This window comes from Anguilla rostrata, chromosome 10, assembly GCF_018555375.3.
Source record: "Anguilla rostrata isolate EN2019 chromosome 10, ASM1855537v3, whole genome shotgun sequence".
Lineage (NCBI taxonomy): Eukaryota > Metazoa > Chordata > Actinopteri > Anguilliformes > Anguillidae > Anguilla > Anguilla rostrata.
Genome location: NC_057942.1, coordinates 25,697,430 through 25,725,402, shown reverse-complemented (window position 1 = coordinate 25,725,402; position 27,973 = coordinate 25,697,430). Strand labels below are relative to the sequence as shown.

At 40.3% G+C, this 27,973-nt stretch overlaps 1 protein-coding gene across 3 annotated transcripts in view; it reads right to left on the bottom strand.

The window, feature by feature from the left end:
* Positions 1 to 21,165, bottom strand: part of LOC135233091 (acyl-CoA dehydrogenase family member 11-like) — an 87,539-nt gene extending 66,374 nt beyond the window's left edge. For 2 of the 3 annotated variants that reach the window (XM_064296273.1, XM_064296275.1), the window contains exons 1-4: positions 21,029 to 21,165; positions 20,241 to 20,515; positions 5,692 to 5,924; positions 4,993 to 5,092 (exon numbers count right to left, since the gene is read on the bottom strand). In XM_064296273.1, the coding sequence (XP_064152343.1) occupies positions 4,993 to 5,092; positions 5,692 to 5,924; positions 20,241 to 20,489 (582 nt within the window). In that variant the 5' untranslated portion in view covers positions 20,490 to 20,515; positions 21,029 to 21,165. Of the gene's footprint in view, positions 1 to 4,992; positions 5,093 to 5,691; positions 5,925 to 20,240; positions 20,516 to 21,019 lie in introns of all 3 variants that reach the window. The other variant, XM_064296274.1, reaches the window with a different exon arrangement.
* Positions 21,166 to 27,973: the final 6,808 nt, after the last annotated feature.

Here is a 27,973-nt window from a genome sequence, read left to right as displayed (position 1 = left end):
AGCTTGGAATTTTCATCTAGTTTTGAGTTATCTTTAAGGTTCACATGTAGAAGCCAATGGTATGGCAACAGTGTGCTTGGTAGGACAAGTCAAGTTTTTTCATCTGTGTAAACTTCACAGTTGAATACTTATGCAAACAGGCATATTTACGTTTTTTTTTTCTTTAAAATATTTTCAAAGATACCTTAAAACAATACATTTTGAGTTAGTGTTTGTATGATGGTTTACAGAAGTGTGTCCCTTATTACGGCCCCAAAGGAAAACAGACTTTGTTAATGGTGCTGACATAGACCCTGTTTATACTTGGTTTTAAAATGCATTTAGGTGATCCGAACACAAGCGGACAGCCGAGACACATCGCCGTTCACACCTGTGTCTATCATGCGTCTCCAGGTGTCCAGCTGACCACTTGTGTTCAGATTTCGTTACTGCCTATATCACTTCCGCTAGGTCAAAAGTCTGTCGCCAGACAAGTGCCAGATTTGTTTCGCACGGGCTAGCTATGAAAACAAAAATGTTTCAAGAACTAATATAAACGTATGGGCTATTCCTACTGTTGAGATTGGCAGGACAAAGTCATTTGCAACTTGCAAAAGAGCGCAGGGCAAGACAAAAATTGCATTGATGACGTATTTTCCTGTTACATCCTTGTCAGGGACGCATCAGGACGCATTTACACTACAAAAGATATGTGGTAAAATGCGTCCCAGACCACCTCGACAAGTGGTTTGAGTGATCGGATCACAGATGCATGTGCATCTGTGTGTGCATCTGATTGTGTCGTCGCTTCTACTCTACGTTTCAGATAAGCGTATCTTTACTTGATTTGTTTCTGCTACTGCTAGTTAGAGAACATAGTTGTGTGTTAATTTAGATAATCTCTCTTTAATTTGTCTCAGCTGTTGCTAGTTAGCAAACATAGTTGTGCGTTAGCTCAGAATCTCCGTAATTGACTCTCTGTTGTTAGGTAAACTAATGAACATAATTACGCATTAGTGAAACTGTTTATGGGTGTTGGTGTTAAATTGCCCGGTATTGTTTAGCTAATTTCGAGCAGCTTCACCTGCTGCTCATCTGCCCTAATGACAGCAATGCAATTACGTAATTGCCACCCCCGTATTTATAGCTCCAGCGGATGCTGCCTCGTCATCAGTTTGTCATGTTTATAACCCCAATTCCCTTGTGCACGTTGCTTCGCCCTAGATGGACCATCCACCGCAGGCGCAACTTATCTAACCTGATCTACCCACCCTTGTCCACACCTCAGGAATTCACTGTCACAGGTGGACTATGGAACTGCCAGTCAGCTGTCCAGAAAGCTGACTTCATTACTGCCTTTGCCAAGACGAAGTCTCTTGACTTCCTGGCTCTCACAAAAACATGGATCACTCCCGACAACTCCGCCACCCCAGCTGAACCGTCTGCGGGATACTCCTTCTTGCACACCCCCAGGTAACCAACTAGACCTTGTATTCGCCAGAAGCTGCTTCATTCCCCAACTCACGGTGACGCCCCTCCATGTCTCAGACCACTTCTTTCTTTTTTTCTCCTTCTCCTACTTACTCCCCCACAATTCATTCAACAGCTCACCCACAGTAACTTTCAAGAGAAATCTCCCTACTCTGTCACAATCCTCCCTCATCTCCACTGCTCTCTCTACACTTCCCCCTCCTGCTTCTTTCTCTAACCTGCCAGTTGATCTTGCTACCGCCACCTTCAACTCCTGCCTCTCCTAGTCCCTCGACTCACTTTGTCCTCTTGTCTCCAAACCAGCAAGCTCTTCACCCCCCTGCCCATGGCTGACTGAGTCACTACGCTCCAGCAGAACATCACTGTGGGCTGCAGAGAGGAAGTGGAGGAAATCCCGATCCTCTGATGACCTAACCACAGATCATACCCTGTTGGCGACTTTCATATCTGCCTTCACATTAGCTAAAGCCTCATTTTTCCAATCTAAGACCAGTGCATGTGTCTCTAACCCACAAACTATTCTCCACATTCTCTTCCCTCCTCATTCCTCCTCCACCCCTCTTCCCTTTCCACAGATGACTTTCTGGCCGCCATTGAAGGAAAGGTGGCTACAATCCGGAACTCCTTTGCCCATCCAGTGAGCCCCCCAACCCCCCGGGACAAACCCACAGCCACACTGACCTCCTTTGAGATGCTCGAGGACTCCGATGTACTACAACTCATCACTTCTCATCGTGCAACTACCTGTCCACTTGACCCCATCCCATCTACCAGCTTACAATCCATTTCCAGCGAGATCTTTCCCTATCTGTCCTCCATTGTTAATTCCTCTCTTGCCTCTGGTCATGTTCCCTCATGTTCCCCCCCACTCCTGAAGAAACCCACCTCAGACCCCTCTGATTTAATGAATTATCGACCTATATCGCTTCTACTTTTTCTGTCCAAAACCCTTGAGCGAGCAGTGCTTAAACAACTAACTTCTTTTCTCCATCAGAGCAACCTGCTAGACCCTCACCAGTCTGGCTTCCGATCCGGGCACTTAACAGAGACTGCGCTTCTGGCTGTGACGGAGGCACTCGCCAGTGCAAGAGCCTCACGACTCTCCTCTGTCCTGATCCTTCATGACCCGTCTACAGCATTCGACACGGTCAACCACAAAATACTCCTCTCCACCCAGCAATGCCCAATACTCCGCTGAGATAGGCATTGCTGGGACTGCCCTGTCTTGGTTCGCTTCCTATCTTGCAGATAGGTCCTACCAGGTCACCTGGATGGGGTCTGCCTCTGCTTCTCATCCCCTTGTTATGGGAGTACCGCAGGGATCTGTACTGGGTCCTCTGCTGTTCTCCATATACACTGAATCTGTTCAGTTATTAATTCACATGGCTTCTCCTATCATTGTTATGCAGATGATACACAACTCTTTCTTTTCTTGCCCCCCCTCGACCTCACAGGTCGATGATAAGATATCGTCCTGCCTGGCTGACATCTCTACCTGGATAGCCAGCCACCACCTGAAGCTCAACCTCAACAAAACTGAGCTGCTCTTCTTCCCATACAAGACCTCCTTACTACGTGAGCTCTCAATCATTGTTGGAGGTGGTCCTGGATGACCAACTGGACCTCAAGGAGCACATCAAGGCAACATCATGGTCCTGCAGATTCCTTCAGTACAACATCAGAAGGATTCGACCATACCTGACTACACACTCTACCCAGCTGCTCATCCAGGCTACAGTGACCTCCCGCCTTGATTACTGCAACTCTCCCTTTGCAAGCCTGCCAGCTTGTGCCATGCAGCCACTACAGATGATTCAAAATGCCGCTGCCCGACTCATCTACAGCCTTCCCAAATTCTCCCATGTCACTCCTCTGCTGCGATCACTCCACTGGCTACCGGTCGCTGCCAGGATCCGGTTCAAAGCCCTGACCCTTGCCTACACTGCAGCCAACAGGACAGCCCCTATCTACTTGCAGGACATGATTCGATCCTATACCCCTGCTCGACCACTCCGCTCTGCAGCAGCAGGGCACCTTGTACCTCCTCCCACCCGAGCAAAAGGATCACAGAGCTTCTCCACCCTAGCTCCCCAGTGGTGGAACGAACTCCCTGTCCCTCTTCGAACCTCTCCCTCACTACCCATCTTCCGCCGTGGTGTGAAGACTCATCTTTTCAGACTATACCTGGACTAACTACCAGCACTCTGTATATTTCATTCTAAATCCACCCCCTTTCATGACACTCGTTACATGTTCTCCCATCCCAGCACTTTTTGTTAATTTGTATTTGTCCTAATACTGTAGCTTGTTCTTCTGCCTAGTTGGCTTTGCAGAGGTTAGGTGTTCTTGGCTAGAAATAGCTGTACAAAATAAGTATTGTGTCTTATTGAACCTGTGTTTTTTAGTTGTCCATTACCATGAAATGCACTTTTTGTACGTCGCTTTGGATAAAAGCGTCTGCCAAATAAATGTAATGTAATGTAATGCGTCTTGGTGGTCATTTACGCTTGTATTTAGCGCTGTCCACTTGCGATCCGATCGCCCAAGACGCATTTTAAAACCAAGTGTAAACGTCATTGTAAATGTCATTGATTGCGTGGCACAGTGGGCACATAATAAGCATCTTGGAACACCATTCATAAGTAATAGGTAATGGAGGGTACCCATGAGTCAGCAGCCAGCTGTATGCGTATGCAGGATCTTAAATTTTACTCCCATTTTGTTGTGATTGTGTCTTTCTTTTATAACTTGGGGTTTTTCTTTGATTCTTGGGTATATAAGGGGAAAAGTGGAATGCTTCGTCAAAACTCATCAATCCGACCACCTGCGAGACATTTGCGTATAGCCAATTGACCACACAAATTCTGCAGTGCATTGTATATTGCTATTATTGAACACCCTGTATAATAAATTACATTCACTTTAACCAGGCATTACTCTTTGACTCTTACAGTACCACTACACACTTTGCGGTTTTAAGGTCCTAATATTCACATAGAGCTCAGGATATGTGCAATCTGTCGTCACTCACCTATACACTAGTGTCATCGCAAGATACACAATTGTATACTTGTAGGCCACGCAAGCCAGTGGCATGTCCACGTCTACTAAAATAGATAGCTATCATTACAGAGTCAGACTACTGGCAGAAATATGCTTTAGGCCCTCACCTGCAGTCTCCTTCTATGTATATCTGTTAACACAATGGAAAGGTTAAAACATTATTTTAAGTCAGATAACCAAGATAACATGAAATGAATACCATTGCAGTAGCATTGGGTAAGACTACACGTGTTCTCTGCCATGCAGATACTTCCGCTGTTGGTGTATCTGAGTGGATACTTACAGTTTTTAAATCAAATGTCACGCAGAACAAAATTTCAATGTATCACTTGTAATTCAGTAAAATGTGAGAATGGATGAAGGGTCTGAATACTTTTGCAAAGCACTGTATGTCCCCACAAAAATATCTCAGTTCAGCAGATTAAGATCCAACAACAATCTTGATGCTTATAAGCTAACCTCAATAACTTTGGCTGCCCCATCAGTCATTGCCAATGGACATGTGTAGAGCCCAGCAGAGGGGGAGTAGAGATATATTTTCGACATCTGGAAAACTCGGCTATGGAAAAAGACAAGTTATAAATTTTATACATATTTACACTGATAAGTCCAAGGCAGCCAACTATCCATAATGGCCACTTTTTGGTAGCCCCTTTCATTTTTCTCTATATATTACCATTGCATAATTTTCACCTGTACAATGCGGTCGGCAGTCATACTCCGCCATTTGTTAAGCTTGTATTCTGGTCTGACATTGGTCTCAGCAATATAAATAAAAAACATAAGGGTTATCTATCTGGTCTTGCTCTCCAGGCTATCAGTAAGATGGCTGCTTATATGCCAGGTATGCTGACACTCGACAAAATTCAGTGATTAGAATAGTTGCCGGAAGCAAAAGAGCTTGGAAAAATGCCACCACTGAAGAGCATGTGAGTGAGTGAGGAGAAATCAAATGCAATTTATTACTTTGTTGTTCATTAAACATTACATTTTTCTAACAGTTCTGATTTCTATTTAAAAAAAAAAAAAAAAATGGAATGCCTGTACATGATGGACATTTTTCATTATACCCTGGGCAACCACCTTAAATAGCTTTCATTGCATTTTGGTCAGACAGCCTGAAAAACATTCCATCAGAGTGGATACATTTTAAGCTACCTCCACTCGCCATATGTCCTCTCATAGCCAGCTGCAACCAAGCCTTCCTGGGCAGAGATCTCTTTCATGCGGGCCCAGGCAGGGCAGGTAAGGATACGGTCGATACGACAACCCCAAGCATCATAGTGCTGCAGACGAGGAGGACTGTCCTCACACTGTTGGCCCAGGACATCCAACTCTGTCACAATCCGCTTCCCAAACTGAGCCAGGTCTGCTCTGATGGTGCCCAAAATCTGGAATTCACACAAAAAATGTTTTCAGTTGCTTGATTAGTATAATAAAAGTAGCCGACAATGTCTTTCAAATAAAATTTGATGAAGTCATTATTCATAAAAATATGTGGCAAGGTCTTTCCAGAAACCTATTACACAACTGCAGCTGTAGAACAAATCAATGAAGTCCGCACTACAATTCCCACAGAATGAAGAAACATCGCAAAATTTGGATAACATAGAATTACATAGATATATGTTGCGAAGAACCTGAAAGTATATATATTTACATTTATTTTGAATGAAAAATTTGAAAACCATATATAATATAAATGTATCATAGCAAAGGATATTACGTGTTTGATCTAGCAAGTCAGAAATAAAATTAAGTTCTCATGCCGTTTCTTAAGGAATAAAGATTTTCCTTTGACAGTCACCATTATTATTTGTGGGGTAAGTAATCATGTAGAAAACATTGTCCATGAAAATAAAGCTTGTTGATGTAATTTTGACAATTTGATTGGTAATGCATATAATTACACGTCATCGAAAAAATAAGACCGTCCACATTGTTAAATATGTTATTAGGGATGAAATACCAAATTGGCTCTGCATTTAACAGACACCTTTTTAAACAATTAACTTAAAATGTAACATTAACACCAACAAAATCAAGAACTTCTAAGCATCCGTCTGATCTCCTATTTTAAAGGACATCCTTTTTAAGTTTGGGAGATTTATTCCTCCAAAAAAAATATTTCATTTATTTCTTTGCACATCTTGTCACAAGGACTTTATTTGGAGAGAAGGAAAAAGAAAGTTAAACAAAGTGTGATAAACCGCATGCTTTGGATAAAAGTACTCTTATTGTTGTAAAATCTTCAGCACTGCAGGACCACCCTCCTCTTGGGAGGTCAACCTTTCATATGCCCAATTATACGGACACACTCGCGCTTCAGCCAGCTTCTTCAGAATCCCAGTGCCCTCAGTAATAGACATACAGATCAGCAAAAACACTCTGGGTAACTTCACTTAAAAGGACTTAACCGGAGAAAGCCACTGGAGCACTCCGGATGTTCTTTTAAATATTTAATGTGCAAACACGACCAACATTTCGACGCTACTCTGTGGTAGCAGTAAAAGACACTGCACCTAATGAAACGTGGTCAACGAGTTTTCGTAATTTCTTGGAAAATACTATTGTTATTGAGGACTTCTAGGCATAGCTAAGCCATACGTTTGCTGATAGACCTAACTGACATCATTTTCTGGAGCAAAACAGAAGCGAACAGACCAGTATAATTGATTTACTGTCTCTGTCTCCATTTGCTGAACATAGATAAGATTTCATCCTTGCTATGTAAGTATTATTGCTCAAAATATTTCGGTTATATATGTTATTTTTTTATAAAATGATAGGACATGTCGTCCCATCCCCATACAAGAAAACATAGGAGAGTACAGAGTATAGAAATACATACAAGAGTTAATTATTATACATTTAGGTACTGTACCGCATTGTGTGACAATATTTTTAAATTATTTTTTAATCTGATAGCAATGTTTCATCTTAAACCTTCATAAGGGGCTCATTTATATGCTTCATAATGGACAAAAAGCATTTGATTCATTTTTGGAGAGATTTTGGATATGTTTCTGGACCCCTAGATATTTTAGAACACTGTACTGACTGAAAGCTTGTAATTCCCACTTGAAAATGATGCAACAGTGAGTTTCTTGAGTCACAACAGTTAATTTGTAGTGACACCAGTGTGTACACCAGATCCCTTGGCCCTGTAATGTCTGCCCATGGCTTGTCCTATCACTGCTATGCCGACGACACACAACTCTTTCTCTCCTACTCCCCATCAGACACACAGGCCCCTGCCCGCATCTCCGCTTGCCTGAGGGACATCCAGAGCTGGATGGACAATCACCACCTGAAGCTCAACCCGGGAAAGACGGAGCTAATCTTTATTCCTGCTCTAAACTCTCCCCTCCTCGATTTTTCCATTTCCCTAGGGGACACCTTAGTGACATCATTACCCTGTGCCAAGAATCTCGGAGCGGTGATGGACAACAGGTTGTCCCTCTCCAAGAACATCGCAGCAGTAAGCCGGGTGTGCAGATTTTTCCTGTATAACATCCGGAGAATCCGCCCCTTTCTCATCATCTACTCAACCCAGCTCCTGGTCCAAACGATGGTACTATCCCGCCTGGACTACTGCAACTCTCTTCTGGCTGGACTACCGGCATCTGCCATCAGACCCCTGCAACTCATTCAGAATGCTGCAGCTCGTCTGGTCTTCAGCCTCCCCAGACACTCCCACGTCAATCCCCTGCTCACTACCCTCCACTGGCTGCCTGTTATAGCTCGCATCAAATTTAAAACATTGGTACCAGGCAGTCAAGGGATCAGCCACATCATACCTCCACAAGATATTCATACCCTACATGCCAGCCAGACCCCTCCGTTCTGCTACCTCAGGACGCCTGGCACCTCCCCCTCTTCGCACCTGCGCTTCCCAAACAGGTCTCCGGTCTGTTCTGGCCCCACGATGGTGGAATGACCTCCCCGTGGAGGTCAGAACAGCTGAAACACTGACCCACTTCAAGCGACGACTGAAGACTCACCTCTTCAGGCTGCACCTCTCCCCATCCCACCCTACCTCCCTGTAAATGACTGTAAGCTTAGGGTTGTAACTAGGTAGCTGTTTTGTAGGTGACTTAGTTAATGCACCTGTCTTAGCTACTGCTTGTATTTTTGCATAGACTGTGTTGTTGCTGCTCTCGTTTGTGTTAGTGTTAAACAGTTTAACCTTCAGGGTCCAAGTTGAACTATGCTGTTGTTCCCTGCACTTGGACCGGTACTTCTCTCTAGGGTTTTCGTCATACTTGTTCCTGGTTATGGTTATACACTTTGTTGTACGTCGCTCTGGATAAGAGCGTCTGCCAAATGCCTGTAATGTAATGTAATGTAAATACGTGAATATGTTGTGATTTACAGCAATGCATAATTTAGACATTTTGGATAGATTTGGAGACGTTGGGTACACTGCTTAGTTTTTTCTTCATACATCTATAGTAGTTCTACATATCCACCCTTAGATTTTATGAACTTGTGGTTAATAAGTTTTTGATCCAGCACATGTGTAGTTTAACCTGCTGTATATATGCAATCTCTCAGTATTTCATTGCAAACTAAAAAAGTGCAAATTCATTTTAGATTTTTTGTCTACACAATTGCATTTGTGGCACTTTATTTCTTCCAAAATTATGAATATAAACTAATCTGCGTTCGTATTGTAAATTATAGAAATGTTCTGATTCATTTAAGCCATTTTTCAAGTCTCTGTGGTGTTCACATATAGTTATAAAGCTATAAATAGGGTACCCCCTAAATGGGCAAGGATTGGCATGTGCGTTAAGGGGTTTAAAGCCCAGGACTAGTTCGCAAAAAGTAGGTTGTGTCAAAACTTAAAAGTGGCAGAAAAACAAAATGCTTGCTGATTTTGTTTCTGGAGGCAAAGATATTTGCTGGTGTGTTCTTTCATAGATAAGTAGATTTCAAAATTTCAGCCTGATTGGTCAAATGTTTGAAGTTACAGGCACTTAAACTTATTTGGCTCCTATAGTGCCACCTATTGGCAGAGAGGTGCCCTATCTTGCATACTTCCTCATAATCATGTACTGTACTTGCACACCAAAGTTTGTGAGGATTGGACATAGCATTCACAGCTGTTCACAGCTGAAAAATGGCCATGCCCATAAAAATGTATTGATGTGTGGTGGCCATATTGTTTTGAAAAGTCAAGATTTTTGAGGTTTTTACTCCAGAGGTTTTTTCAAGCCTAATTTGGTGACGTTAAGCCAAATGGCTACAGACTAGTTCACAAAAGTTCGTAAAAAATGGCGGAAAAACAAAATGGTTGCCAATGCCGGTTCTTCAGGCATAGTTATTCATCTGAAGGAGTAGGATCTACTCATCTAAGTCATAGGAATTTCCATTAACTCCTACCAAGGGCAAAATAGGCAAATTTTTGCCTTTATTTCACTAGCATCAAACAAAGCTCCATACTGAAAAACAATAAAGAAAACTAATATGGTTAACAACTTTTGTTAACTGTACCTTTTCACAGAGTTCATATAAATCCAATGTATGATACTTCATTCAAACAATTTATGAACATAAATTGTAATAATAATAGCAGTAGTAATAATAATAATAATAATAATAATAATAATAATAAAAACATTAAAGTTTTTTAATTTTTCCCTGATGAGCAGGGCTTGACATAAACTTTTTGGTGCATCAGCCACTGTGGCTGGTGGTTTTCCACCAGGCCCTCAGAATTTTTCCTCGCAAAAAAAAAAAAGGTTATAAAATTAGGTATTTTCTGAAGAAGCTACCAAGTGTTTTGATTATAACAAGGCTTATGATATTATAAACTTTGGTTTCCAAAAGGCATTTGATAAGGTACCACGTGAGTGACTTGTTAAAAAAATGAAGACGGAAGGAACTAGAGGAGGTATTTCAGAGTAGATTCAGCTACAGGGTAGAACACAAAGAGTAGTCGGAAGGCTATTATCTGAGCAGGGAACTGTGGGAAGTGGAGCCCCACAAGGATCGGTTCTGGGACCACTGCTGTTCTTCATTCATATTAATGATCCTGACAGGGACAGAGAGAGTAAATTTGTCCAATTTGCATACGATACAAAACTGGGAGGCCCAGCTAATAGTTAACAGTTGGGAATCTACTAAAGTAATCCAAAAAGATTTTGATAAAATCCAGAAGTGCGGAAACCTGGCAAATGAAATTCAATGTAGTCAAATGTAAAGTTCTGCACGTGAGAAATAAAATCATTAGGCAGGATTACTTTATGGGAGAAACAAAACTGGAATGTGGAAAATTGGAAAGTCTTTTAAAAAGTCTATGAATAAGACCTGGAAGTAATAGTAATAGTTGATCAAAGCCATTCAGGTTCTAGGCACTGTGCAGGAGCAGTAAAAAGGTCAACAGGATGCTGGGATATACAGCCAAAAGTATTGAATAAAATTCCAAGGAAGTTATGCTCATCTTATACAATACATTTGGTAGACCACATTTGGAGTATTGTGTGTGGTTCTGGGGACTGTACTACAAGAAAGATATAGAGGCTCTAGAAAAGGTACAAAGAACGGCAACCAAACTGATTCCTGGTATGAAAGATAAAAGCTATGAGGAAAGACTTAGGTTGCTTAATCTCTTCAAGTTTAGTAAAAGGAGACTTTGGGGGAATTTGATTGATTTAAATTAATAAAGGGAATGTCTTCTGGGAGCAATGACTAGTGCAGCAGACACAAAGGGAGCTGGGGGGACACAGACAGCAGTTGTGCTGCCCAAGAACCAGTGCCCTGTCCTCTGGCCAGCACCCTGCCCGTGTGGGCTCTTCAGAGGAAGACCTGCAGGACACGGCTGCCATGGAGGAAATCCCTGAATAACTAATCATAGGGGATAGGGTGATGGAGAGCGCAAAGGAGAGCTAACAAGCATGGGACTGCTTAGAAAAGAAAGACAAAGGTATTATTTAACCATTTATACTGAAGCCATTTACAGACTCCACCAACCCCGGCCATGGAAGCCAACATGCTACTGAACTGTTTATCATGCAGTGATAACACTAACCATTCCCTTATACAAGAAAAATAATCAACAACAATCTCTCCCATGTTATCCATAAATTGTTGCTTATTTGTTTAACTACGCAGCCTTCTGCACTGCATACAGTACAATATACTCATGCGGACCAATGAAAACTAAAGAAAAACGTTCCACAAACTAATTCATAAAGTGTTAAAAAATGTTTGGTATATCAAAGTAAAAAAAACCATTTCATTTCATTTCATGTAGATACCATCTCATGTCGGCTCACAACTCGAGCTGAGTAAAACTGAGATAAACCGATTTTGCGAGGAGCTCATTCACCAATTTATTACAGTAATACTTTAACTGTTCAGTAGCTAGATATATTAATTTAGTTGATGGATTGGTTTTATATTAAACCACAAGGATTCAGGCAATTCTGCTAACAGGACATTAGTTCGTTTTCTTGTACAATTTCCTTACATACGGTTACACCTAGTACTTGTTCCCAGAAACTTCTCAGCACATATTGCTTACTGCATCACATCATTTTCTTATGGTGTGAGTTCCATTCAAAACAGACAATTCAGCTTAAGGTTACATCACATATTCTTTATCATACTGTTGCCATATGCAAATTTCTATATTATAAAAACAACATATTATAAAACAATAAGATACCAGCGACAACACTTGCAAAACTGGATGTACCTTTGCGTGATACCTTAAGTAGGAAAAGGTAAACCTACCACTGAGCCCTTTACCTGCTAGTGCGAAATTCAAAAAAATTCAAAGCACTTATAGTATAACACTGTTAATACTGTAAAATAACATACATGTCAACAAGGGCATAACTAGCTATAGTCTCCCTCATCAGTAGTTTCGCTGTCCTAGCTGGACAGGCTTATCAAGGTAGCCCAGGACTTGTAAGAGAAAAGCCTCAAAAACCTATACATAGGCCTAACTAAACAAAATGCATTAACTTGGTATAAGAGACTATAACGTAAAAAAATGAACCGCGACTATTACAAAATGAATTATGCCACACAAACCAGAGTGGTTAGATAACTAAAAGTTAATGCGTTCTCCATGCTTGCTAGTGGTGTGCCGTTTGCGAATTATTCTTTCAAACTGAACAACTTTTTTTACTGACCCGAGAGTATTGATTTGTTTTCTCAGTTGAGTCGTTCACATTACTCGTTAAACTGACCGAGCAGCTCGACCTACATCGCACCCAGCTTCCAACCAACAAAATGATAATTTATTGCATTGTGCAAAAGCATTTAAATGATGCGATGCTGCAGGACATACAGTTGAGGCCAAAAGTTTACATACACCTAGCCTAAAGACATTGAAACTCAATTTTTCACAACTCCACACATTTCATGTTGCCATAGATTTCCTGTCTTAAGTCAATTAAGGTATCTACTTTTTCCATGAGAGGTCATTTCAAAATAATAGCTAAGAGAGAGATTTATTTCAGCTTTTATGTACTATATCAGATTTGCAGTGTCAAAAGTTTACATTCACTTTGTTAGTATTTGGTGGCATTGCCTTTTAATTGCTTAACTTGAATCAAACACTTAGGGTAGCCTTCCACAAGCTTCTCACAATACTTTGCTGGAATTTTTGCTCATTCCTCCAGACAGAACTGGTGTAACTCAGTAAGGTTTGTAGTTCACCTGCATTTATTTTAATCAGGGGAACTAAATAATACATTTTAAGCGTTACCTTTTTTGTCAGTTCCCACACACATTGGTAATTTCTTAACACATTATGTAAATGATTGTAAACAGGAATAAAGGTGCAGATAAATGTTTTTTCTTTATTTAAATCACAGCACAAACAAGAAATTGCAATAACCTCAATTGCTTAAAAAATTTACTTAAAAAGTGCTGATGTTTAAAGTGCTTGACAAACTCAAATAAATAAATCAAAGTCAAATAACTCAAACGAAAGTGTGCGCTGTTCCCGGAGGAGTACAGGGTGCGGTTTCACACATACATGCCTTATTTTTTTTCCTCACCCATATTCAGCGAAGGAGAATATCATGGTCAGAGCCAATCAGAGGCTGAGTAGGGGTGGGTCTTTGCAGAATGTGGGCGGGAAAAATAAATAACGCTACACATATTGAGGGGGAATGTGGCCCTAATACTCCACATTAGGGCCACATTCTTTTTTTTTTTTTACATTACATTACAGGCATTTAGCAGACGCTCTTATCCAGAGCAACTTACGCAACTTTTACATAGCATTTTTACATTGTATCCATTTATACAGCTAGATATATACTGAAGCAATTTTGGTAAGTACCTTGCTCAAGGGTACAACGGCAGTGTCCTACCCGGGAACTGAACCTGCGACCTTTCGGTTACAAGCCCAGTTCCTTACCCACTGTGCTACACTCCGTCCTCGGAGTTTAATGAGTTTAACAAATTTAATGAGAATAAAGTCATATTTCAAGAAAAAAGTTGGAATAATATGAGAATAAAGTCGTAATTTTACAAGAAAAAAAATATATTACGAGAATAAAATCGTAAAATTTTGAGGAAAAAAACATCATTTTTAGCATCATATTACCAGCAACCAACAAAACGGGCGAGAGGACAGTCTAATGGCAGCCTGAGCCTGCAATTTCCTCCAAGTCCGTGTGGTTCTTTCTTCGGAATAGACACAATTTCTTGCACAATCTTTTCAATGTACTGATACTTATGATAATGTGGTGCTGATGTGCCAAAAGAGTATTTTGTTATTTGTGAAACCTATAATAAAGTATAACTTTACAAGATGCTCCACCTTCCTCATTTTAACGCAGACGGCAGGCTGCTCTTCTGATATTTCCCGTCTAAAATAACATGTAGCCTAAAATTACGACTTTTTTCTTGTAAAATTATGACTTTATTCTCATAATATTAGGACTTTTTCTCGTAAAATTACTACTTTATTCTCGAAATCTCAGAATTTTTTTCCCCTCAATGCGGCCCTAATACTCTGTCGTAACACACAGAGCCAGACCTGCTAAATGTCAGGCACACCGGTGCGACCAATGAAAATGTTTAGTCGTACTTCACAGATTTTTGGTCGCATGTGCAACAAAAATGGTCACACTCTGGAGCCTTGTGCAGTGTTTAAAATTGCAGAAAAATGGGTTGCAGAACAGATAATATCACATTTGAACAACAGCTCCTTCGCATTGCATCCTGTGCAATTTGGGTTTCGAAACCATCATTCTACTGAAACTGCAAATAGTTTCCTTCTAGAAAATATTAAGTCCAAAATGGACAAAGGAGGTATGGTAGGGGCTGTCTTCCTTGATCTAAAGAAAGCCTTTGATACGGTGAATCATGAGGTCCTACTTACCAAATTATCAAAGTAAAATTTTTCACCCAATGTAATTAAATGGATTAAATCAAAACTTACAGACAGGAAACAGTGTGTTTGTGTAGACCATAAAACATCAGAAACGGTTGGTATTGATATTGCTGTACCCCAAGGCTCAATTTTAGGTCCTCTGTTATTTAGTCTGTATATCAATGATCTACCTGACGTTTGCCCGCCTACTGTTATTTGCCAGATGTACGCCAACGACACGGTCTTATACATACATGCTAAAAATAAGAAGCAAGGTAAAGCTGAACTATCAGCTTCCATAGTCAATATCTCAAATTGGTTAACAAACTCTTGTTTACATCTCAATGTTAGCAAAACTGTGTGTATGTTTTTTTTCCCCCAAAGTCGGTAAATAGTGACCCAGATCCTGATGTTTTTGTGACAGGGAGAAGACTAGCAATAGTGCATGAATTTATATAAGTATATTAATTGACTCGCAACTCAAATTCAAAAACAAGTTTAAAAAGTTGCAAACACAATCAAATTTAATTTGGCAAATTTGAGATATATTAGGAATAATTTAACTACTGAGGCCTCAAAGCTGTACATTGACGCTATGATTTTTCATACATGAACTACTGTCTTACTAGCTGGACACAGGCATGTGTAAGTCAACATTAAAATCAGTTGAAACACTTTATAAGCAAACACTCAGAATATTGGATAAAAAGCCAAAGTCATATCATCACTGTAAAATTTTAAATAAATATAATTTCTTAAGTTGAGAAAGAATGATCAAATTTTCAGACATTCTGCTTGTATATAAAATCTTCCATGGCTTAGCCCCCCCTCCACTCAATGAATTCATTAAGAAAAATCAAAACTTATCCACCAGAGCTGTAACCAGAGGGGACTGTAAAACACCTTCTAGAACAAGTGCTTTTGGGCATTCAGCCTTTTCCTATCGAGCAGCACATACCTGGAACACTGTACCCAAAGAACTAAGGGACATCACACATCTCTTAATTCCTTTTCCAAATTTATAAAACAGTGGTTATTGGACAGTCAAAAATGCTCTCATAATAGAAACTAGGTTAATAGTAATGTCATATTGTGATGTCAAGTGTTCATTATGATGTGTTGTCATGCTTTATGGTACTGACATCTAGATGCCTGTGCTATGCTTTGTGTGTTTCCTGCTGTATGATCATCCCTATACTTGAATGTTGGATTGTTGGTAGGCGCGGACGGGCGGGCATTGGCAGGTGGTATTTCGGGCAGCCGTAGGCACATGGGTGCCGGGCTCCTTGTCTCCATGTGCTCCATGGGCTTGTGGCTGCTTGTGATGCTACTTGTTGATGCTAGCTTGTCTGTGCTTACGTGTCTTGTATGTTCTTTTATGCTGCTCGTAATGCATCTTGTTAATGCTCAATAGTTTTACTAATTTCTCTGTGCGTATGTGTTATGCATGTTCTTTTATGTTCCTTAAACCATCAACCTGCCCAGGGACTACAGATGAAAATTAGGCACATTTACATGGTGCATCTAAGTTCTCATGTTTATCAATGTGCACTCTCCCTTTCTTAAATAAAATAAACCTTAAACCTTAGATACGTCATTGTTTGGACATTCACTCCCTCACTGGATACGTGTCAAGAACATTCTTTTTCACCTATGCAAGTGACTACGTTGGAACACTTAAATTGAATCGGTAGTCACAACATAAATAAGAACCTTACCCGGAAATATTCTTGCATCATACAAGGGAATAGCTGTTGGATGCTAGAAAATCTTGTCATACGGAGGATGAAAATAAAGATAATGCATCAGTGATAAACTCTGATGTTGGACCTGACGACAGTGTATCTAATGTCTCCATAAATCGCACTTAAGAGTGTGCTGTAATATGATGGAAAGTTTACAGTATATGGAAGAGATGAATGTGCCATCCAACCTCAGGCTCGTTGCAACGAAGCTACCATACAGGTTGTGGGAAAGGTGGAGGGCTGTTGCCTGTGAGATACAGGAGTGCAGGGGCTGCAGGGTCATGTTCCCTGACTTGGTGAACTTAATCGAGCGACAGGTGAAAATTCTCTCTGACCCCCTCTTTGGAAATATACAGGAAACACAGCCTCACAACTCTGTCAAACACCAAGTCATGTCAAAATTTCTCAGCAAAGAAAGATGCTTTGCCACTGTGGCAACCGTCAACACCTCTGAGGATATAAGGTCTACAGAGCAGCAGGCCCACAGTACTTCCACTCCATCTATGAGCAAGTCTGTTCTTTGTTGTGCATGTAAAGGTGGTCATACTCTAGAGCAATGTGCACAGCTGAAGAAGATGACCCACCGTGAAAGGATTGATCTCTTCAGAGAGAATGGAATTTGCTTTGGCTGTTTAAAACCTGGACACACCAGCAATGTTTGTAAAAATCGCATCACATGCAGTGTGTGCAACCTAAAGCATCCCACAATACTCCACATTACAGCTAAGCCTAAAAAATCTGAAGAGCAACCACTAAGCAGTGCCCTTGTATCTCAGCAAACCTGTGCTCGTACTGGGGCGGGGAAACAAGACTATGTTCTCTCAATTGTACCGGTACAATCAAAGCAAAGAGTGGAAACAACATCTTGGAAATATATGCTTTCTTGGACCCAGGTAGTTCAGCTACCTTCTGTACAGAACATCTAATGAGGAAGCTGGATTTAAACGGCACCAAAACCAGCATATTTCTCCGTACCACGGGCCAGGAGAACACTGTGAACACCCTTGTCTTGACTGAATTGGAGGTCTCTAGTTACAACGGTGATCTCCCTGATGTCCATACTCAAAAGAACATGCCTGTCACCAAAGACAACATTGTGACCCAGGAAGACCTCAGAACATGGCCTCATCTTGAAAAGACCAAAGCTCCCTTTCTTGATGCTGAGGTGGATTTGCTGATTGGCACCAACACCCCAAAGCTTCTTGAACCATGGGAAATTATCAACAGCTGGACCCTATGCCATCCGAACCCTACTGGGGTGGGTTGTGAACGGTCTACTAAGAGGAGGTGAGAGTGACTCGGGGAAGAGTAGCTGCCCTAGTCACTGCCAACAGAATTTCCATTGCCAAAGTGGAGAATCTGTTGATTGCTCAGTACAATCAAGACTTTAAAGAGAAGTCTTCTGATGAAGTTGGGATGCCAATGGAAGAGCCTAAGGCTCCACATGTAGGGCCTGAGGCTCCACAGGAAGAGCCTGAGACAGAGAACCAAGATAGGCTACCTGGAAAGGCCTGTCACTAAACTCTGTATGCTACTGGAGGCACAAGGACTGGTGGTAAAGACCAGATCCCAGCTTGGCTATGTGCTAGTAACCTCTGGCTTTAAGTCATCAAGGGTCCAAGGTATCAAATGAGCCTCAAACCACGTGCTGCTGCCAGATATGCAGTAGATACTACAAGCAATGTTTCTCCTGAATATTTTTTCCATTGAGTTAAACAGAAAAATGAATCAGGGGAAACAATGCTTGTAGTATCTACTGCATATCTGACCAATGATTTGTTGTTAATTTTTTGACATTTTGGGCTTGGCCCATTTTTTTTGCCCAGGAGTGTACATGCACACACAGCCACACACACAGACAGACATTTGCATGCACACACACAGACAGACACACACACACAACCAGGCACACAGATGGAGAGACAGACACGCATGCATGCACATTCACACATGCATGGACAAATTAGTCCGTCTGGCAGTACTTAGCTTCAAATACTAGCTGATGAATCTTTACTTTTAAAGCTGCCTTTCTGGCTCCAGGGAGCCTCTTCAGAGCAGGGTATATGCTCTTTAAAAACAGCATGTCCTCATCCTCTGTCTGCTCTGGCTCCCGTCTGCCTCATTTGCTGCTAGGGGCCGGTGCTCAAATTGGGAGAGAGTACCGCCAGCTCCAATCTTCCTTCTTTTAGCTGAACTCCTTCCTTGGCCTTAGAGAAAAAGGAAGCCAGAAACTCTGACTGGCTGTTGACGGGCGATGCCCGCAAAAAGTTAAACTGTGGCAAACTTTTTTTGGGCAACTTTGCTCGCTCGGTCACCCAGTTGCTCGTGTTGTTGGACATCGCTCAGCTCCATAGAGAATGAATGGAGTTCCGGCAACTTGGTTGATGAGTTACTCACTGTGTGAACACACCATAAGATGTTTAGCAATTGAATCTATCCTATTCACAGGAATAATTCAGGAATAAGGTGCTGTCTTATTATTGTGCATTTTCAATGGTTTCTCAATAATTATATCTTAGCCTGTGCAGTCAGTTTCATTAACCCAAAAACATGGTGGAGGCTCACTTAAATTTTCTTATGTAGACTAACTATGGATTCTCCCCTAAATTGTATGATGGATTAGTGCAGGGAAGTCTTTCATGATATCATATGATAGGCCTACTTCTTGAATAACCAGTATTAGACTGAAGGAAACCTTTACAATAAAAGTTTTAACTATTAAGTTTTATAAGCACACAAATATAGCATACTTTCTAATAAGAAAGTGTACTTGGTTCACTTTTGAACAATTATTACATCAGGATAATATGCATAGGCTTATACTTGAACGTCTTGTCAACCTTTAGTACACAATGTATTTTCAAGTAGGCTGCAGAAATGATACTAAAATTCTAAACTAGTAGTAAGTCACTAGTGCTCTGGATGTCCACAAGTTACTTGTGAGTTTTATTAACTAAAACGTGAGCCATTTTAGTCACAAGGTCAAAGTCCGACCAGTTGGCAGAACAGTTTTTACTTTATTTTATTGGTAAGGGTGTGTTTTATGGTTTTATACACTCCGCGCTATGATGGCATTATAGGCTACACAGATTGAGTGGGTGACTGACGAGTGTTTTTATGCATGGCAAATTGATCTAAATGCAATCACAGCATATCGCGGTTTTTCCACCCCATAGGTGATATTTCTCGATTTAATCGTGTCGCCGTGTTAACACATTTCTAGAAATTTTAGGACAGCACTTCCGATTCGCCGTCACATCTGTAAAGAATGTAAACAAACGAGGCATTTTTCACTGACGGGAGAAATTCTAAGACAACGTATATCGAAAATATCCTTCTTCACCACACACGAAAACTGTCCTGGTCAAAAGGATCAAAAACATGCACTAAAATTGAAAAAAGAAAATCGCAAAAAGTAAAGTATCTCAAACCAAACGGGATATTATATGGCAATATGAAGAAACAGTGCCAATTTAGTTTAACAAATATTTAGCTGCTTTAACTATAGCGTCAATCCTACATAAAGTTGCGTGTACTGCTAGCAGGCTCGGTCAGCTGTGTGTCGACTCTACACCACGCAAAAATGTCAGTGAACAGAACTGTCTAAATTAACTGACCTGAGGCGGCAGGTTCCTACTGAGGTATTTTTGGAGTAAAGCATCTTCAAGAAATGGGTTCTTCAGAAGTGGCCTGTCCTGAAAGAATGTACCGATGGAAGAACGTGTGAAGACTCCGAGCTCCGGACGACTCTCTGTCCTTCCTTGGAGATGGCCAGTGGACAGCAAACGACTTTGTCTGGGGAACGCTCCTCTGGTAATGTGGGTACCCAGCAACAACCGTGGCACAATCAGTGTTCGTACTGCCATAGCTATAACTCAGTTTCGGCTACACTCTGCAAAATCCAAACATTTTAAAACGCATCAGTTCTGTGTAAATTTCAACAAGAACTTAACGTAGGAGACGTTGGCGAATGTTAACATGAAACTACTGAAACTGCTAAGTAATCTTATGGGAGTGTGGGCATATTAAACCTAACGTTAATTATCATTGATACACACTTCTCGCAACTAGCTAGCTAGACTAACACTAAATTAGCAAGTTACTGTACTGTAAACACCCCATATTAATCAAAGGAATCTATTCCAAAGTTCAAGCACTGCACAGGATAGAAATAGCCTAGTCTACGTCAGTTACATAGCTAGCTTCGGATAACCATTTGCAATGTGCTCACATTATCAACACAGCTAGCCTAGTAGCCTAATTTAGATCAGGTTGGAAGTCTATTAGCGATATAATTTTATTTTAGAATGTACATAATAAAATGTCTCCTATAGATCTAGCCTAAAACACCTAAAACATTAAATATGTTATAATGCCGTTGTATATCTAGAATTACGAGGCTCGCCTGTTGGTCTTGTGATGCTTTCCTGTCACAAAGATTTCGACTATAGCGATATGTCTCCAAAACAAAAGCAAGACGAAAACTGTTGGTGTGAACAACAGAACTGCTTAAGAACTACTTCGTGTTCTTCTTCTTTGAAGTTTATGGCGTTTTGATAACCAACAGTGATGCATTACCCCCACCTAGTGGGCTGGAGTGTGACCCCAAAGACAACGCTGACTAATTCCCCCAAAAAGAAAATGAAAAAAAAAAAAGAATAATATAGCTGCAAAGCACCGATTCTGAGGTCCAAGCAGCTGGTACAACACGACGCTGGAATCAGCCATGTCCACCCTCACTGAACAAAGACTTCATGCTTCAAATATGTGGTGAACAAACCTAGGCCTGAAACATACCCTAACAGGCCCTACTTGTATGTACGCTGCAGTACGCGAACGCAGAGGCTTTTAGCGCGTGTTTATGAATGGAAACCACTGAACTCTATCATATGGAATGGACGTCACCTCTTGCTTCGATTGCTGAAGTTGCAGAAACCAATATGGCGTCCAGTGCACAGCTCCTCTCAATTTCCCCATAAGCAATTATGGAAAAAATACAGTAAGATCTGACCTCCCCTAGTGAAACTATTCCCATCCAAACAGGGCTTTTGTCTGACATCAGCAAATCGGTAGTGAGTTTTGCAAAGGCAGAGGAGGGCTAAAATGAACGTAAAAATCTATAAAATAATTCTGTCGGAATTATATAATGTGTGAAGCTGCATAGTTCACAGTCTTTGCAAAATCTTAAGATGTGTGCACTTCGAGACTAGAAACCCCTGATTTAGGATAGATTGTTGCTAAACGTGGGAGTGTCAGACTTTTGTTGTCTACAAGTCGTCTACTGTATGGGAGGCATCAGCTTTATGTGTGTGCACTTAGTCTCCTTGGCTGGTATGACGGTTGCCTAGGACGGTTATAGGTGAACAGCTCTCTGGGTTTGGCAGTACGGGCTGACCTCTTCACAGTCTCTTCTTCACTTTGCAGCACTGATTCCAGTTCATCACAGGCGTCCTGCTTGGGTTCACTGTGGACCTCCAGTTCTTCTTGGACCTGCATCTCTTCCACTTCAGGCTCACGTTCTGCTGCCATCTCCTGTTCCTCAAAGTGCGCTTGTCTCCCAGGTTGGCACACTCTTGCCAGCGCTCTTAGCTTGGAGAGTGACTCAGGCTAAGTCTAGAGCCTATAGTGCTTTTAAGACTGTGTTCTCCGTTCTTCAGATAGAGCTGTCTGGGGTCTGACAGTCACTTGAAAGTGGGGTATTGGGTGGACAAAGTATAAGTCCTCCACATCTGAATTGTCAGAGTCCTGCTCAACCACATCACTACTGCTCATCTTATTTTATCTGTGTGTCTTTTCACTAGCTTGGATTGAATATTTTTCTCCGTTACATTACATTATATTACATTACATTACAAGAATTTTGCAGACGCTCTTCTCCAGAGCGACGTACAAAAATGTGTATAACCATAACCAGGAACAAGTGTGTCAAAACCCTAGAGAGAAGTACCGTTCCAAGTGCAGGGAACAACCGCATAGTTTAACTTGGACCCTGCAGGTTAAACTGATTAACATTAACACAAACAAGAACAGCAACAACGCAGTCTTTGCAAAAATACAAGCAGTAATTAAGACACGAGTGCATTAACTAAGTCAACTACTTACCTCTCCAGAGGTAAGTCATTGACAAGCAACAGTAAACTGCGGTGCAACACAAATACTTTTGTCTCCAGCCTAGTGTCAGCGTCTGTATTCATCTTCCCGGGCCAGTACTTTATGTCGAAATGGAAGTCCGCTAACTCCACAATCCAACGGTGACCAACTGCGTTTAGTCTCGCTATGCTCAGAACATAAATCAGTGGGTTGTTGTCAGTGTATACAGTAAAAGTGGAGGCATAATAAATATAGTCCCTAAACTTATTTAGTCACAGATTGCCCACTTGCGAGCTAAAAACTCAAGAAACTTTTCTTAGCCAGAGTAAGTGTTCTGGACCCATATCCTATTACTCTCAATTTTCCTCCCTGCTGTTGATAAAGCATGGCTTCTAACCCCTCCTTATTTGCATAAGTATGCGAAACAAAAGGCAAGTCAAAGTCTGGGTATGCGAGAATGGTAGATATTCTGAATACACAAACGCAATCTAACTACAACTACACTATGTTCAGAGGTCCACTGAACTGGTTCTTTCCAGGGCAGCTGTCCACTGGTTTGAATTTGCTCTTAGTGGGTTTGGACATGATAGTTCTTCCACTGGTTTCTCCTGCACTTTGTAACATCTCAAACTAAAGTCTGGCTAGTCTAGAAAAGTCTTGGATAAATGAACTGTAATAACTGAGAAAGCCTAGTAGAGCCCTGACCTCTCCCACCATATGAGGCTCTTTCTTTTTCAACTGCAGCACAGCCTCCCAAGTCACTGGATTTGCTCTTTTTTAGTTCACAATGAAATACTGAGAGATTGCATATATACAGCAGGTTAAAGTATCCTGGATCAAAAACTTCTTGACCACAAGTTCATAAAATCTCAGGGTGGATATGTAGAACTACTAAAGATATATGAACCAAAAACTAAGCAGTGTACCCAGCATCTCCAAATCTACCCAAAATGTCTAAATTATGCATTACTGTAAATCACAACATATTCAAGTATTTCACTACAAATCAACTGTTTTGACTCAATAAACTCACTGTTGCATCATTTCAAAGTGGGAATTACAAGCTTTCCGTCAGTACAGTAGTCTAAAATAGCTAGGGATCCAGAAACATATCCAAAATCTCTCCAAAAAGGAATATAATGCTTTTTGTCCGTTGTAAAGCATATTAATTTTTTTGCATTTTTTTTTTATATAGCGCTTTTATCCAAAGCGCTTTACAATTGATGCCTCTCATTCACCAGAGCAGTTAGGGGTTAGGTGTCTTGCTCAAGGACACTTCGACATGCCCAGGGCGGGGTTTGAACCGGCAACCCTCCGACTGCCAGACAATCGGTCTTACCTCCTGAGCTATGTTGCCTCCTTAATGAGCCCCTTTTGAAGGTTTAAGATGAAACATTGATATCAGATTTAAAAATAATGCAAAAATATTGTCACACAATGCTGCACAGTACCTAAATGTGTAATACGTATCTCTTGTATGTATTTCTATACTCTGTACTCTCCTATGTTTTCTTGTGTGGAGATGGACGACATGAAAACAATTTTCAACCGTCCACCACGTTTTGGCAGTGTTCCAACACTCTTGTCATCACTGTTGCATGCATCACAAAAACTACTATACTACCAACAAACGCTTACATTACAGTGTGAAATATTCTCATTATAAAATACCATTAACCTATTTAAAGACACTCAATTTCAAAAATAACGTATATAACCGAAATATTTTTAGCAGTAATACTTCAGTGATGAAATCTTATCTGTTTTCAGTAGAGACAGAGACAGTAAATCAATAATGCTGCCATCCACTTCTGTCTTGATCCAGAAAACGATGTCAGCTAGGTCTATCGGCAAACATATAGCCCAGAAGTCCTCAATAATAATAGTAATAGTAGTAATAGTATTTTCCAAGAAATTTCGAAAAATCGTTGACCACGTTTTGTTAGGTGCAACGTCTTAGTAGGCTATATTCAGCAAAGCGAGAGTTTTGTATGAAAAAATAAATCAAATGACTCAAACTCATTTGATTAATATTCACTTATAGATTTCAATGTACTGATTCATTTTAAAGAATCTAACTTCCCGACACAAGAAAGCAGTTCTAAAACATGGAAGTAGAGTTTGCATCTTTGAGCCATGGGTTCCCTCAGAAGATTTCCAATGCTTTTTTCCATATTGATTTTGATTTCTACCGAAAATAAGGTCTGCGGTTAACGTAAGTCTCAGAGTTTCATGATTTGTTCTATGAGATAAATTACACCGATTAATATCGGTTAGTTGCTATAATGAAACTACAAAACGGTTGTATTCTGGAAACCACCACTTCCATGACATTTATCTCATAGAACAAAACATGAAACTCTCTTTGGCTTACGCTAACCACAGACCATATTTTCTGCAGAAAACAAAATTCCTATGAGAAAAATGCATTGGAAATCTGACGAGGGAACCCATGGCTCAAAAATGCGGACTTACTTTCGGGTTTTAGGACTACAAACTTTAATACAGCAGTCAAAAAGTGTGTACTCTCAGCCATTCTGTGTTATTATGGGAGCTAGCTAGCTAGTCTACTGTTGTTTAAAGGAAACAGATAAGTGACTTCCAAAATAGATATAAATGTGATCGTTAGTAACTGTAACTCGGTGATTGATTGTAGTGTAACAGGTGCGTAAATGACCTCCCTAGCTATTCTTAGCCAGCGTGACTCTGCTCTCAATCCAAATGCATTGTTGTGAAAAGCGAATGCAGACAGGAAGAGCTAGCTAATATAATTCCCTTGATTTATCTGCTTGCTTTGTCCTGAATGTCTGTACGGTGCATAGAAAGCAAAAGATTGAATCGATATTACATTTTATTTTTGATTCAAATGGAAACATGCAATGTGATTTATGTTTTTGGCTATGCATATAAACAATGTGTAGTAATAAAATAAGAACTTGTCACCTGCTGCAATATTGGCTCGTTTTCATTGAGGTATGAACTATGTTGTTTGCTTCACACGATAAGGGAACTATGCGAGACACGCATGTGAAGTGTTAGAAGCCAGAGCCATAGAAAGAGAGAGTCGTGACACTCTTTGATCTCGCCGCCACGCGATCACGTGGTTCATGTAGCTCTCAATAGTTCCAAACAAATCCGCGCTGTCAACCTGTTTGAATGGTTTTCAGCGGGACAGACAGCAGCAGTGACTATATTTACAGCACTTTTCGGTAAATATTAATGCATAATGTGCATTGATTACTGTTGTGTTCTATCATTTATATGTCTGAAACTTTATTATTATTATTTACATTTATTTATATTATATTACTTACTTTATATCACTAAGCGGCAATATCAAGTAAAAGCAGAGCTAGAGATGGCTATAATACTATGCTACTATGCCAGCTACTGAGGACTATTGTTTTACTTTACATTTAACGTTAGCCTGTTGAAGTAAACAGCACTTGTTAAACACTCCGGCGTTCTTTTATTCATTAGTCCACATTACAATTTACTTACAACACTTATATTCAATATATATAATAGCATTTCTAACGAGTGGCGGAGAGACAGCATTAATCAGTTTTCTGTGTTTAATTTGGCTGGGAAGGGGGACTGTTCCCCAGTGTTGCCAACTATTTTCTATGGAAAGTAGCTAAGGCCTCCTCTAAAAGTCGCTAGATGATGTCATACATTAATTTGCATATGTATGACGTCACCACGTAATCATTTGCATATTTAAAAAACTTATGTTAAGCCATGCACGGCGATAGGCATAGCGTGTATTTCAAGTTGTTTTAATATTTAATCGATCCACACTCCTATCTGTAATTACATTTTAGATATCCATAATAGCATTTCACCTAGTCAAAATTGTATTCTCACTAGTCAGAATGGTAACTAAAGGTATCCACAATAACATTCTTACTAGTATAAATTATATTTCAAGATATCTACAACTTTGATTGTACTAGTCAAAACTAAATTTAAGATATCTAAAAATCCTTAAAAAGTATAAGTGGCCGATTTAACATTTAATAGCTCGACTGGATATGCTGTATATTACAGATATCCATAATTCAATTTGTCCTAGTCAAAAAGAACATTTCAGATATCCACAATGACATTCTTCCTATCCACAATTGTCATTTCAGATATCCACAATGTCATTCTTCCTAGGACAAATGGCATCACATTTGCCATTCATGTGTATTGGGCTTTCAGTTTCAGATATCCAGAATGTTCATTCTTGACATCCAGAATGAACATTCTGGATATCTGCAATAGAATTTTTACTAGGAAAAACTCCCATTTCAGATATCTACAATCCAATTGTTACTAGTCATAACTGGCATAACCATTTTTGCATTTATTATTATCTTTTTGGATATCCAGAATTACAATTTCAGATATATAAAACTGCATTCTGGAATTACAATTATGGATGTCCACAATATTTATACTAGTAACAATTGGATTGTAGATATCTGAAATGGGAGGTAAATGTAGGCCAACTGACATCTGGTTATGGTAGCTAGTGAAGTGTTGCTTACGTTAGCTAACTGCATCTAGGATATAACAAGCTATTATCTTACGATAAACATTGGAACTATTGGTCGCCCCACGACACGCGTTACTTCCGCATTCTCCGATTACAACAGAAGTCTATGGGAGTGTCGCAACCATAGGCTGCGTCCGAATCATAGACCATATAAAGATATATGACGCTTTTAGTAGTCCATGGCTGTGCTTTTAGTAGTGCATCTTCCGAACATTGTAGTTTTACCACGGCAAACCAACACGTTGCATAATTACGTAGCCTAGTGTAAGTGCAGTCGGATTCTCTTAGCACCGCGGTAGTATTTTCCTAAGTCCTTATGAATTCTCCTTCACATCTTTCCTTGACCTCATGGCATTTTCCATCGAGCACAAAGGAAAAGTGGTTAGGAAAGGACATAGGACGTAATTTTTTTTTACTATTCGGACGCAGCCATAGACTAGTCGCAACTCTCTCTTTCTATGGCCGAATAGTCAAAAAAATTACGTCCTATGTCTTTTCCTAACCACTTTTCCTTGACCATCCATATCGGATGTCACCAAAGCATGTTGTGTAGAAAAAAGCCTTCAAAGTTTGCAGTCAATTTTGTTCATTAGTGTTAGCTAGCTGGCCCATTTCACTTCACAAACTTTGGCTAGCTCTATCACGAAATAGCCTAAGCTATAGCTTACAGTAACATATCTAAATAACATAACATAGATAACAAGCCCAAAACTGACA